Source organism: Odontesthes bonariensis, chromosome 16, assembly GCF_027942865.1.
Source record: "Odontesthes bonariensis isolate fOdoBon6 chromosome 16, fOdoBon6.hap1, whole genome shotgun sequence".
Lineage (NCBI taxonomy): Eukaryota > Metazoa > Chordata > Actinopteri > Atheriniformes > Atherinopsidae > Odontesthes > Odontesthes bonariensis.
The window spans coordinates 16051154-16064786 of record NC_134521.1 but is presented as its reverse complement, the minus strand read 5'-3'; the positions used below and the strand labels follow the sequence as shown (position 1 = coordinate 16064786).

Here is a 13633-nt window from a genome sequence, read left to right as displayed (position 1 = left end):
AAATCATTTGATATTTTTTATGTGTAACGTTCCCGTGCTCGATATTTCCTAGCATGTGATCTTTTTTTAAATTTGAGTTTTTTATATATAATGCCATCATTAAATGATTAAATTAATAAATAAATATGTGTACATGCCGTGAACTTTCATTATTTGAGGGCAGACGTCAAATAGTGGAAGGATATGGACTCAAATCACATGGCAGAGACGAAGTGTGCTGCAGTTTTGCAAGGATGTGGTAAGTGTTGGTGGCAGACTTTTGAAATATTCAACTCTCACACCAGAGGCTGAGGAAAATATGTAGGTCTGTGAATAGTTGAAGTAATAGTTTTTTGCCATGAAAAGAATCTGGCTCTAAACCTGTTCCCTCATTCACTGAATAGGGATCCATGAGCATGCTAATTTTGCCCCACCCACATCGCCCAACAGCAGTTGCTAGCTCACCCACGTCAAATCCCAGCATCTGGGCCCTGGCTAACTTCTTCTTATATCTCGAGCTTGCTTCTCATTTCATTAGTTTCTGTCTTTGCGTGCAAATTAGCTGTAAAGTGCCACCCTGCGGGCAGTCAGGGTTGGTTCCTCCAGAGTTCTACGTTGAACATACATATGTCTGCAAAAGCTTGGTCACCTTTTGTCTTCAGCCTGGTTCTGGGCATGTTGAGGAGTATACACGCTGAGAATGATTATGATTTAAGCTTAATATTACTGAAAAACACAAAGCACACTCTGCTGTGTGTTTTTCAAAGTTCTTTTTTCCCCTGTTAAATATCTTCAAAAATCTACGTGTTTGTGCAGTTTACCTGTTTGTATAATACATGTACGGCCAAACCCTTCTGTCCTCGAGAGCTGTGTGTTCTTGCATTACTTGTGCATCCTGGCCAGCAGTTGGAAACTGTCTTTGCTGTGTGTTCAAGTGCTCTTTTGTTCACCCAGGTGGTGATGATGTGAAGTGACACAACAGAGCGCCTCTCATCACTGAAGATTCTCAAAACCTGTTTGGTGTACATTCAAGACCTTACCAAAGGAGTTCCTACAATACTGATTAGGCCTATCAAAGCCTGGTCTCTGTAGTTCTCTGTGAACTGAATCTGGTGTCTTTTGCAATATTCGCGCACTGGTGTATCGGCTCCAAGGTTTTTTATATTTACCAGCACAGATTGGTTTGCCAAAGTTTTAGAAAGGGAACAACTAAGTGACTATGATAGGTGAGTTCGTGGTGGACAAATCATGGTAGTGACCACGTGAGGTTTAACTTGTGGCAGATAAAAAAACAAACTTGGCGTTAAGAAGGATAGCATGAAAAAAGGAAAGTCAACTATAGCGTGGACAAACAACAGAGAATCTAATTATTGTGTGAAATTACTCTCTCTACATGATGGGGGCATAGACTGTACAAAAAAGATGGACAATGTCAACTACTGTAAAGGAAATCAAGTGGTTTTCAATGTAATACCAGGGACCGTTAAGAGCTGGCTCAAATACCTATCCCTGCTCACTTTATTATTATCATTACGCTAAATTTTCCAGAGATGGTTTATTATTTACAGTTATGTTAAAGATATGTTAGGTATCAATGTATTTGTGACTTGTAAAGTCTGGTCCGCATTATGTTTCCTTCAAAATGTGCAGATTTGATGCAATTTAGTTCTATGGCAGCATAAATTCAAGGAGATTAGTTTACATTCAACTAATGCAAATTACATTTAGGGGGAACAGGAATTTTATTGGTCATTAATTCAAAGATATAAAATCATTTTTCACCTGATGGTGGTTTTACTTGATTAGTTATGTTTATCTTCCATGAATTTCTCTTAACAAATTCCGTGGCAAATCATGTAATAGCAGTTGAGAGATTTTGTTGAAAAATGCTAATTTAAACCTGATGATGGTAATAGATGAAAACCTAATAGATTACCAACACTGGCAAAAGATTCACTTTCTAAAGATCATTAATGGGTTTGTAGCTATGACAGTGGCATTTATGACAGAAATGTCCAGGAGGCATTTTCCCAAAAACCTTAAACACAAACGCTTGCAAGGTACGCTTGGAAAATCCAAATGCATGGCTCTCATTGTTAATTTGAGCCTCGGGTGATAACTCAGTTAATACTGACAGTGTATGGGATGGTATTAATGACACAAGGAAGCTGAAGATGAGCTTAATTTACTCTCTTTATGGCAGGTTTTCTATGACTGTCACAGATTCTGCCTCAAAGAGGATTTCTAATCTGTAAAGAATTAAAGGTGAAAAATAAGAAGTGTGGCATCTGTTCTGCTATGTGGACAAAAAAGTGGCAGGTTATCATACCGACTGGAGAGCAAAAGAAGAAGAAAAACAAGCTTCTATTTCTGTTGGACCTGAGTACCTACTTCATAAGGATTTGTGGCATAATTTCCTGTGTATTTCCTGATAACTTGTTACTCAACAAGGAACGTGTTGCTGCTTGATGTGTTTGACTTTAACATCTGGAATCCAGGCAGCAAACACCTTGAGGCATGCAGGCGAATGCCAATGACTCTGTTGTGATAATTCATTATATGGGTGGGGAAAGTTAAGGCCAATTATTTTTTGATTAGCGTCTTCTGAGGAACAATGTTTCATGTGGCAGATACTGAGTACGATTTTCCCGGAATTTGCTAGAAATAAGGGCATTACCAGAACAGGTAGACAATTGTTTCTTCCCCTTATGAAGATGATGGTTAACAGGATAATATTTATGGGAGATTTTGTAGGACAGTTCCCTTATTTTATTTGTAATGAGGAATCTGTAAGGGAGGCTCATGATCTTCCTCCAGTTTCAGATTCTCTGTAAAATAAGACCCTGTATCTAACAGCTCTAACTAGTCACAGCTAGCCTGTGACGTCAGACGCGTGCGCCGAGTTCGACCACGTGGTGACGTTTTTGCAGAGGTAGCAAAACATCCGCAGTGACGCCAGTCTGTCGGCGAGCACAGATAAAAAACTTTTTCAAATTTTCTTTGGACATAAAAGAATCGAAGGAAAGGCTGCGGAGGGGTTTTGCTGTCACCGTCACTTCCTCCAGACCATGCCCCACGACCCCGACCCTCCTCCGGCTAAAAAATTCAAGCCGGGGTCCGTGTTTTTCCGCCTCGAGAGGAATAAACCTGGCATGCTGCTGCCTAGAAAGGGAAATGTGACCACTCCGATAGACGTCCTGAGGAAACAGCTTCCCATCTACCAGGCGAAACCTCAGCTGCTGAACCAACTGAGACAGCTTAACAATGCTATTGTAATAGGTAAACCACCCGAAGCTGCAGTTAGCCATTACTGCTGCAACAATAGCCGCTCATTTACAGGGGAGCCCACTTTTAACTATAGATTAGGCTGTAACTTTGGGTCAGATTTCGTTTATAATTAGATTATGGGAGCTGTTCCTCCCTCAATGAGCTGTTTTACACATAACTGAACATCTTGTTCTGTTCAATACTTTTGTATTGTCCGTTTTAATTGAATCCTTTCCTTCTTTCCTGTGTGCCAGGTGAGACTGGCTCTGGGAAGACCACCCAGATCCCTCAGTATCTGTACGAGGCCGGCATCGGGCGACAGGGCATGATTGCCATCACTCAACCACGTCGAGTTGCTGCAATCTCTCTGGCCGGAAGGGTGGCAGAGGAGAAGAGGACTCAACTCGGAAAGCTGGTATTGACAGTAGCCACATGTCTACGTGATGTTTCTCTCTCTTTCCTCCATGTGCACATTTTGAATGTTATTTACCCACAGTGGATCATGTCTTCCTTTTAGGTTGGCTACACGGTGCGTTTTGAGGATGTCACCTCTTCTGAGACGAAGCTGAAGTTCATGACTGATGGCATGCTCCTACGCGAGGCCATCGGAGACCCCTTAATGCTGCGTTACACTGTGGTGGTCCTGGATGAAGCTCATGAGCGCACTGTGCACACTGATGTGCTGTTCGGCGTGGTTAAGACCGCTCAGCGCAGGCGCAGGGAGCTGAACAAGGTTCCACTGAAGGTAGGAGGATGGCGTCAGTGCCCCTGGTGTCCATAAGATGTTGTGAAATGGTCTGTTCAGACTTCTGAGAGGCAGCTTCTCTCTTTCGTCTTTTTTGTCCCAGGTGATAGTGATGTCTGCCACCATGGATGTGGATCTGTTCTCTGAGTACTTCAACAAGTCGCCTGTGTTGTACCTGGAGGGGAGGCAGCACCCCATTCAGATCTACTACACCAAGCAGACCCAGTCAGACTATCTGCAGGCTGCTCTTGTTTCTATCTTCCAGATCCATCAGGTAGTCGTCAGCATCTTTGGGAGAGAAACTTCGTTATTACTAGAAATGTGTTGAAATAAGATTCCTGACAAAAAAAGACTTCTCATATTGATTCACTTATTTAAGTAGTCTAGATTAAAGCCAAGCAAACACTTGACCCTCTTTGCTTCAGCATCGTAAAGAACATTTGAGTAAACAGATTTGGTGCACGCACACAAAGTGTGATGAATCCTTTTGACACGCTGTCATTGTTGCTTGTGCGCAGGAAGCGCCACAATCCCATGATATCTTAGTGTTTATGACGGGCCAGGAGGAGATCGAGGCTCTGGCAAGAACGTGCCGAGACATCGCCAAGCATCTGCCTGACGGCTGCGGGCCCATGGTAGTTATCCCCTTGTATGCATCCCTTCCCCCAGCACAGCAGCTCAGGGTCTTTCAGCCAGCTCCAAAGGTAAATTCAACAGTAGAACCCACATGAAATCATCAGTGTAGAAAAAATTACATTAATGCGAACTGTTGTTCTTAAAATATAGGTACATTTGATATTGTTTCATATCTCCATCTCCATCCACTTTTGTTCAGGGCTGTAGGAAGGTCATCCTCTCCACCAATATCGCCGAGACATCAGTTACAATCTCTGGGATCAAATACGTCATAGACACGGGGATGGTGAAGGCCAAACGTTTCAGTCCAGGTGAGATGATTCGTCCTTTACACTCACATTTCTCCTTTTTATTTGCTTCTTATTTATCCTTTTATTTATCTTGTGACTCTTTGGAAGGGTCTTAGCCCCTTATTGTGAACCCATTCACACACTTTGGGTCTAAACATCAGGATGTATTAATAAGGCTTGAAACCAGTGATTTAGAAATTTTCTGCGTAAAACATTGGCAGAGATAATAAATAAAGTGAGAAGAAGGATCATTTTCTCATAGAGTGCTATAGCTCTAAAGTTCCCCGCACATCTCTTATTTTCATCTTCCCTTTGTTGAGGTAGACTAAAAGCCTCCAGAGGCGGCGAAGCAGCCCACACCAGGATCAAACCTCCACTGCGTTTTAGTGGTTGATTGGTTACACAGTGTACACCAGCCTCCGCAAACTTCTCATCGAGTTTCTGCCCAGCAATGCTTCCTGGTTACATCTGAACAGTCTTATGACTTTGAAACATCTTGATTACATTTCCAACTGTTGGAAAAAGGAATTTCTGGATATCTCTTCCTTATCCATCATCATTTGAAATAGTTTGTTTTCTGATAATGGCACTTCTGGTGCTCTTGTTTTCACCTCTGAGAGATAGAAACTTCAAGCAGAGTAACGTCAGTGTTCGGTTCATGTAAACACACATGTACGTCCTCTTATTTGTATTTTACTTTAGGAACCAACTCTTTGTACTGTTATGACTGTTTATAACCCATTTATATTTACCTTATTTATTAATAATGCACAGTGATTTTTATCTCTGCCATTTCATCCATTTGTGCTCATGTCTTGTGATTCTCAGACAGCGGTTTGGAGGTGCTCGCGGTGCAGCGGGTTTCTAAGGCGCAGGCGTGGCAGCGAGCGGGCCGGGCTGGCAGAGAAGACTCCGGCTCCTGCTACCGTCTCTACACGGAGCAGGAATTTGACAGCCTCATCCCAATGACTGTGCCTGAGATCCAGAGGTAGGATGCAAAGTCTCTGGGCTACACACAGATGATAAAGCTGAGTTTAGTGTGTGCTGGTCTGCAGCTCGCTGTCAGAGCAATTGAATAGCTTCTTTCCGTGTGTGCATCTTGTAGGTGTAACTTGGCCAGTGTAATGCTGCAGCTCATGGCACTGGGGATTCCGGATGTGATGAATTTTGATTTTATGTCCAAGCCTTCTCCAGGTAAGATGCCATTGATCATGAGTAGGCATGGGCCGGTATGAGATTCTGACGGTATTATAACCGTAGGCAAAAATATCACAGTTTCACAGTATTATGATTACAGCTCTAAAATGTGTATTTTGAATGTCTGTATTTAAAAACAAGAAAAATAAAAAAACTTTTCCATTAGTTATGAAATAGTGGGCTTCGGTGGACACACTTGGGAATTATCTTATTACTTTCAGGATGCAATAATAATAGATCGGTTTTATTTAGCGCTTTTCATAATACTCAAAGCCACTTCCAGTGAATGAAACAACAGCAAATTCCCCAAAGTTCTGCCAATCTCCATCAACGAGTTCTGGGAGTTGACGTGGTCAATATGTTGGATCTGCAGTGTCATACAGGTGCCTGTGCCGCACTTCTTTGCTGAGTCTGGATTCGAATTGGTCCATCCTGTTTGTCGTTTTCCGCGCGTGCCAATATACAAATTTTGACTGGTGCACGACTACGCGGCAACCAAAAAACAGACGGGGGGGTTCGGGGGGCTCATATCGCAGGGACGGTATGACAGAAAATTTTAGTGGTTTTGAAACCTTGACTTTTTAATGCCGTGGAATACCTTGAAACCGGTAACCGGCCTATTCCTAATCATGAGTGTGTTTCTGGTACATCCTGGAGGTGTAGTGATATTCTTGTGGCTTGTTGATCCCAGAGGCCGTCCGGTCCGCTGTGGATCATTTGGAGCTGCTGGGAGCTGTGGAGAGGAAAGACGGGCAGGTTCTCCTCACCACTCTGGGGAAGAAGATGGCCAGCTTCCCTCTGGAGCCCAGATATGCCAAGGTACAATGTCCTTATTTAATCCTCCGACTTTTTTGTAGATTTGGACATCAGTAGCCCACAGTACCACAAGAGGGGCGAAAAAAAAAAACAACACAGAAAGAAATTTAGTTTAACACTTCCCTTGTGTGTGCTCTTGCTAACAGACCATCCTGTTGTCCCCGGACTTCTCCTGCTCTGAGGAGGTCCTGAGCATTGTGTCGCTGCTGTCGGTGGACACGGTGCTTTACAACCCTCCGGCCAGGCGGGAAGAGGTGCTCACTGCACGCAGGAAGTTCACAACTAGCGAAGGAGACCATATGACACTGCTCAACATTTACAGAGCTTTCAAGAAAGTCAGCGGTAACAAGGTAGGGTCGATGGAAGAAATTGAGCGCGACTCAATAGAATGCAGAAATACTTTTACTAACTTTATAACGTGTCAAATGTCTGCTGTTCAAGGAGTGGTGTCGGGAAAACTTTGTCAACAGCAGGAACATGGGCCTGGTGAAAGATGTCCAGGCGCAGCTCAGAGAAATCTGCCTTAAGGTACACATCCACTGTTCTCTGTGACTACAGTGGGATTTATCAACTATATTCACATTACCAGGCTGAAATGACTCAAATCCATTTTTTTCCACATTTATGTGACATATCTGAATTTTAAAGTCTGTGTGGACACTGAAATCAGACTATCACTTCCAAGTTTTAAATCTGATTTGCCCGTTTTGTATGTAGTTGAATGAGGGAGCTCATATCAAATTCCAAGTGTCTTTTTGCTCCGATGCATGTGCTGAGAGTTGTTGTCATATACCCACAGCTCTACCCCAGCATTGCTGGTAAAATAGCAAAAATTCTCTTATGTACCAAAGGGGGGCCCAGCAGAGAAAGTTTGGGAATCACTGGTTTAACCCAAGATTAGAGTAGACAAAACTATGAGGTCCTCTGGCGTTCTTTTTATTTTTAAATAACAAACAATATATTTGTTTTCTCAGCTGAATCTGAAACTCGAGTCGTGTGGAGCAGACACAGGAAACGTTCGCCGCTGCCTCGCCCACGGGATGTTCGTCAACGCTGCGGAGTTGCAGCCTGATGGCAGCTACTTGGCTCTGGACACCCACCAGCCCGTGGCCATCCACCCCTCTTCTGTCCTTTTTCAGGCCAAGCCAGCATACGTGATCTTCAATGAGCTGCTGCACACCTCCCGCTGCTACATGAGGGACCTGTGTTTGGTGGATGCTGACTGGCTGCTGGACGCAGCACCAGAGTACTTTAGCCGCAAGCTGCACCTCTCAAAGAGCTAACAGGACGCCTGCCTCTTTTTGCAAGTCATAGCCAAACCTTTTCTGTCCTTTAACCTCCCGGGACTCCTCTACCTCCAAGCTGACATGGATCTGGCATGTAGCACTGCATGTCAAAGCTTCGTAACTTTGACTTCCTCCAGACTGTAATCCAGACGTTAAAAGCTGCACCGCTTTTGCCCGACAGCATTTCACCTCTATCTATATGTTTAACAGTGAGAAGGGACTCTTTTTCGGATGTCGTGCAGCAGTTATTTTGCATGCATTTTAACTTCTCGAGAGCACAATTTTGACTCAGGAGAGTCAAAGTGCAGCTCCACATATATTTCATGAACTGAATTGTCAAACCAACTACGTAACAGCGTTCAGAACGCTGTGGCAGGCTGATTTCTACTGCTCCTTTCATAGAAAGGACCCTCTTTGCCTTCAAATAGCTAAGAAAAGCTATGTCGTCTGAAACGTTCTCACCAAGGAGTTTTGGGTTCATAAAGATTGGTCTTAAAGGGTATTCTATATGCAAAGATTGGAGTTTTATTATAATCTATTAACACGAAAACATGAACAATTAACTTAAAATATTTTTTCACGTTTCACAATGATAAATGATCTACATTCAGTCGCTGCCATGTTAGTTTGTGCATGCAGTTTTTCCTCATTGATTGCATCCCCATTTGGTCCAGAGTAACATGCATGTCAGGAGAATCTGCATGCCTTCTCTCTCCAGGCCATGGTCTGAAATGTTTTATCCTTACTCAGCCCCCACACAGACATGTACGCCGACAGCCAGTGTTTGCAGTGCATGGAGATGACGGTCAATGATCTGATCACTCAGGTCCTCAATATGCTTTGATTGTAAATCACATCATCTTGAAGAACAGGATGGACGGTCCTCTACTTTTTTTTTTTTTTTTTTTTTTACACTGGACTCAGGATTGTACAATATATACCGTAGCCTGAATAGATTACGTAAAATGTTTTTATCTTTGCAAACACCAAATGCATCCGAGGTTCCAGCGGAGAATCGTCAAACTATGCTGTACTTTTGTTTACTGTATCTTTTAGAGCTCCTTCTTAAGGTTTGTAAGTAAAGCCATTTAAGGAAAAACATAAATGTACTTTACATGCCTGCTTATAATTTATAAGATTAAGTGCATGCATTTGAAGAGTTTATCAAGAACATATATATATGTTAATGACTGCAGTTCTTAAAATTTCTAATAAAAAATCTTTTCCACCTGTTTTAGAATTTCTGTTCAATTCTGACACAGTGATATTCTTCTAGTATAAATTTTAGACATTTTATAACCTTTTGTCACTTGCCACTTTATGTCTTGCCCCCTGATGAGTTTCTTTTATTTACAAAGAGAAATGTATTCATTAAATAATGGCAAAAGCATGGTGGTTTCCGGACAGTTCTGAAGCTGTTTTAACATATTAAACAGCTCCATCTTCTGGCAGCAGGGTTGCATTTCTAAATGATGCAACTGTTTCACCTCATGACGCTGAAACTTTGATGTAACACTGTCCTCCAGAATGACCACGACCACTTTAGCCAAAATATTACAGTTTATTTTATGTAGATGATTTATTGTGCAGCAAACCTGTGTCCCTGTGTGTTAGACTCTGACAGACTGGCGTTGTTGTGATGATGCATATTTAATTTAGATTTTAATGTCTCTTTGTCCCATATTGGAGGGGGCTTTTGCTTTATTTTCTATCGTATGACTTCAGAGTCTGTTTTCGGGCAAAAAAGACGATTATAAAGTCGTTACTGAGGACATAATTACAGGCGCTACAATGCATGTTTATTGTGGCCACAGGGGGAGCTATTGTTTCTACCATAAGTTGTACTTTTAAAGAGATTATTTAATAAAAATGTGGCTAGACTTTACACTGTATTGCCATAGTGTAAATATTTCTTATATCTAATATTGATTCTAAATTGAGTGATTATATTTTAAGTTTAATTTCTTTCGCTTTTAATGTACTACTTCCGGTGCAAAGGTCATAGTTACGCTAGGTCAATGTGTCCTTCCACACGTGTTGACTGTGTCTTCTTGAAGCAGCAGCGCCGGTTGGGCTCGCAGTTTTTCTGGTGGCGTTAAACTAAACCATTTTGTCGTTGAGCAGCTTCGTATATCTACACAGTCATGTTGAAGTCAGTTGTCCGCGCGGTGGGAGCCGCTGTTCGCCTCCCTACAGCTGCAACGACCACAGCGCGAGCCCTGCCGCTCAGATGTCCGACGCTACGCTCTCCCAGCACGGCAACAACCCGGCCCTTCACCCGGTCTCTGTGGATGTTGACGAATAACGGAGCTTCGTCAGGATACAGGCCCAAACTGTTCAGCTCAAAAGTTTTGAGTCCGTCCGTGTCTTGTGGGTGCGGAGGGCTGCACACGGAAGGTAACATTACATTTTTTCATGATTATCTGACCATTACTGACGACCATGTCAGCAGCGTAAGAAGACTTTTATAAAGACACGTGACGGGTAAACGCAAATTAAATTTGGCTCTTTTGCGTGCCTCGCTTGAAGTCCTCATGCAGCATCCTCATGCTTTCAAAAGATGGTATTCACCTTGAAGGACATGACCAAAAGCTGTCACCGGTAAAATTGAAAGACGAATTATTTACTTGCCAAAAAATTGATAGTAAAACTCACAGCAGCTCATTTATATTTAGTCTTATGTGCTCTCACATAATATGAAGTTTAAGCCCAAAAGGTCATGACTCAGACTCAAAATAAATGATGAGTAGGGCATCTGTATTATCCAATATGTCCAGTTTAACAGTATAAGTATACACCAATATTGCTTTATTTTACCCAAGTACAACCCCCCCCACCCCTGAAAAATTATTGGATCACCACACTTGGAGAATGTTCATTCAGCTGCTTTGAATGGTCTAGGAAAGCTCTGAATGGTCTAGGACCAAAATACATCAGTGACCTCCTGACCCCTCAGGTCATCTGGATCCGGTCCTTTATCAGTTCCCAGAGTCAGAACCAGACATGGAGAAGCTGCATTTAGCTTCTATGCTCCACATGTCTGGAACAAACTCCCAGAAAGCCTCAGATCAGCTGAAACACTCAGTGTATTTAAGTCCAGGTTGAAGACACACCTATTTTCAGCTGCGTTTGAACAAAGCTCCAAATCTGAAGCTTGAGTTTCAAAACTTAATCACATTTTAACTACTGATTTTATCTGATTTTTATGTATTGTTCTTATTTCTTTCTTTTTTGTTGATCATTCTTTTTATTTCTACTGTTTTAATGTATCTGTAAAGCACTTTGAATCACCTTGTTGTTGAATTGTGCTGTACAGATAAACTTGCCTTGCCTTGCTTTATTCTGTATAAATTGGTAAATATTAGAAAGATAAGTGTGTCAGTATGTCTCAAAACAATTTTAACAGCTCGTATCATCTACGGTGCAAGTACTTCAAGACTTTCTAATATATATTTTTAAAGGTTTTTAAAGATGTGCTTTTCAAAGACTGGAAAGGTCAGCTATTACTTACAATTGTTTTGTGTTACATCAGTGTTTTAATTATTTGTCTCCGAAACAAGTAAATCTGAATGAGCATCCTTTAGATGCTGTTGGATATTGTTGGATAAGCGTAGCTTCCTTATCAGCGGCTTAAGACAGATTATGACTTTCTCTTAAACAGGTGACAAAGCCTTTGGCGACTTTCTGTCTGATGAAATCAAAGAGGAAAGAAAGATCCAGAAAAACAAAACCCTTCCGAAGATGTCGGGAGGATGGGAGCTGGAGATGAACGGCACAGAGGCTAAACTCACAAGACAGGTTTCTGGAGAAAAGTAAGGCTGCTGCAATCGGGCAGTTTTTGTAGACTAGGTTGGGCACTGAACACACTCACCCCTCGTCTTCTTTTTTCAGAGTTACTGTTTCATTTAACGTCAACAACAGCATCCCTCCTAACTTTGAGGAGGAGGCGGAGCAAGGGCAGCAGCAGAAGTCAGCAGAGGAGGAGGTGAGTCTCGTCTTCCCCACCTCTGTGATCGAATTGTTAATGTAAAGATATGAGCCGTGCATTGGCCTGAAAAATCATGGGATAATGGCCGATTGCGTTGAACTTAGAATATTAAATTGGTGATTCTCTTTCCCTCCGCAGCCAGAATTGCTGTCAACGCCCAACTTCGTGGTCGAAGTGACCAAACAGGCTGCGAAACATTTGCTTGTGTTTGACTGCCATTTTCCCGAAGATGAGGTAAGAACAAATTCAACCAGAAACAACCCGACATAAATGGCCCGCAGCTTTTCTTTGACTCGCCTTTCGGATGAATAGACGAGCTGAATTTGCATGTTGTAGGTGAGTCACGGCGAGGGTGAGGAGGAGAGCGACATCTTTGCCATTCGGGAGGTCAGCTTCCAGCCGGAGGGCGACTCAGACTGGAAGGAGACCAGCTACACACTCAACACAGACTCTCTGGACTGGGTAAGAAATGGAAGAAAACCATAATGTAGCACATATAAGGCTGAGAATCTGCCTGCCCAGAACTCCCGCTTTTCTTCTCAGGCGCTGTATGACCACCTGATGGACTTCCTGGCTGACCGCGGGGTCGACAACACCTTTGCTGACGAACTTATGGAGCTGAGCACCGCCATCGAGCATCAAGAGTACATCAAGTTTCTGGAAGATCTCCAAGGCTTTGTCAAATGTAACTAATGATAGACATGAATGTAATTGTTCCTTTTCTTCAGTGCACATCCTGACAAAGGTGGAGATATAATGATACAGTAAGACTAAAGCACTCAACTATTGACGTACGTTTGGCGCCCTAAAGACCGATGATGACTTGCGTTAGTGTCTGTGACAGTCGGCAGCACTTGCCACGTTAATACTTGGCAATAGATGGTTTCCTCTTTCATCTAAATGTGGTTTATTTTTCTGTAACTTATCTAAAATAGTTTAAATGTACGAAAGCCACAGTGACAATGTGCAGAAACTATTTTCAGTCCCATTTTTCCAGTCTTTGGCTCAGCTGTGGATGTTTCATACGGTGCGATCAGCTTTTTGTGACCGCTCCAACAACTCAACTCTAATAAAGAAAGATCAGTTTTCAGTAGTTTATTCGTGACAGCCTTCAGTTTTACAGCTGCAAAAGCTTCGAGTCTTACCTCTGGCTGGCTATGGGTCGCAGAGTGTTCATGTTGGCTGATACAGGTTTGACGGTGAATGTCGGTGGTGTTTGTCAGCGTGTTGAGAAGGTGGGAAGTCTGTCCAATAAAACACTTTGACACCGGTATATGAATCTGTTCTATTTTACACAAAAAAAAATCCAGACAGTGTGGCTATAGTGCAAGCAGAGTTCCAGTGTGTAACATGGCAAAGATTAAGTGGAGTATAGAATAATGTGAATATCAGAGTTCTTCTTTATTTATTACCTGAGAACGACACCATT

At 42.4% G+C, this 13633-nt stretch overlaps 2 protein-coding genes across 2 annotated transcripts; both read left to right on the top strand.

The window, feature by feature from the left end:
* Positions 1–2913: 2913 nt before the first annotated feature.
* dhx33 (DEAH (Asp-Glu-Ala-His) box polypeptide 33) lies at positions 2914–9440 on the top strand. Its single transcript, XM_075486415.1, has 12 exons — positions 2914–3258; positions 3501–3661; positions 3764–3991; positions 4095–4265; positions 4510–4695; positions 4827–4938; positions 5746–5905; positions 6023–6111; positions 6806–6933; positions 7077–7280; positions 7372–7458; positions 7905–9440. The coding sequence occupies exons 1-12, from the start codon at positions 3048–3050 to the stop codon at positions 8211–8213; spliced, it is 2046 nt and encodes a 681-aa protein (XP_075342530.1). The 5' UTR covers positions 2914–3047; the 3' UTR covers positions 8214–9440.
* Positions 9441–10224: 784 nt separating this feature from the next.
* Positions 10225–13477, top strand: c1qbp (complement component 1, q subcomponent binding protein). Its single transcript, XM_075487202.1, has 6 exons — positions 10225–10613; positions 11878–12028; positions 12108–12201; positions 12343–12438; positions 12541–12666; positions 12748–13477. Exons 1-6 carry the CDS (start codon positions 10361–10363, stop codon positions 12895–12897), a joined length of 870 nt encoding a protein of 289 aa, XP_075343317.1. The 5' UTR covers positions 10225–10360; the 3' UTR covers positions 12898–13477.
* Positions 13478–13633: the final 156 nt, after the last annotated feature.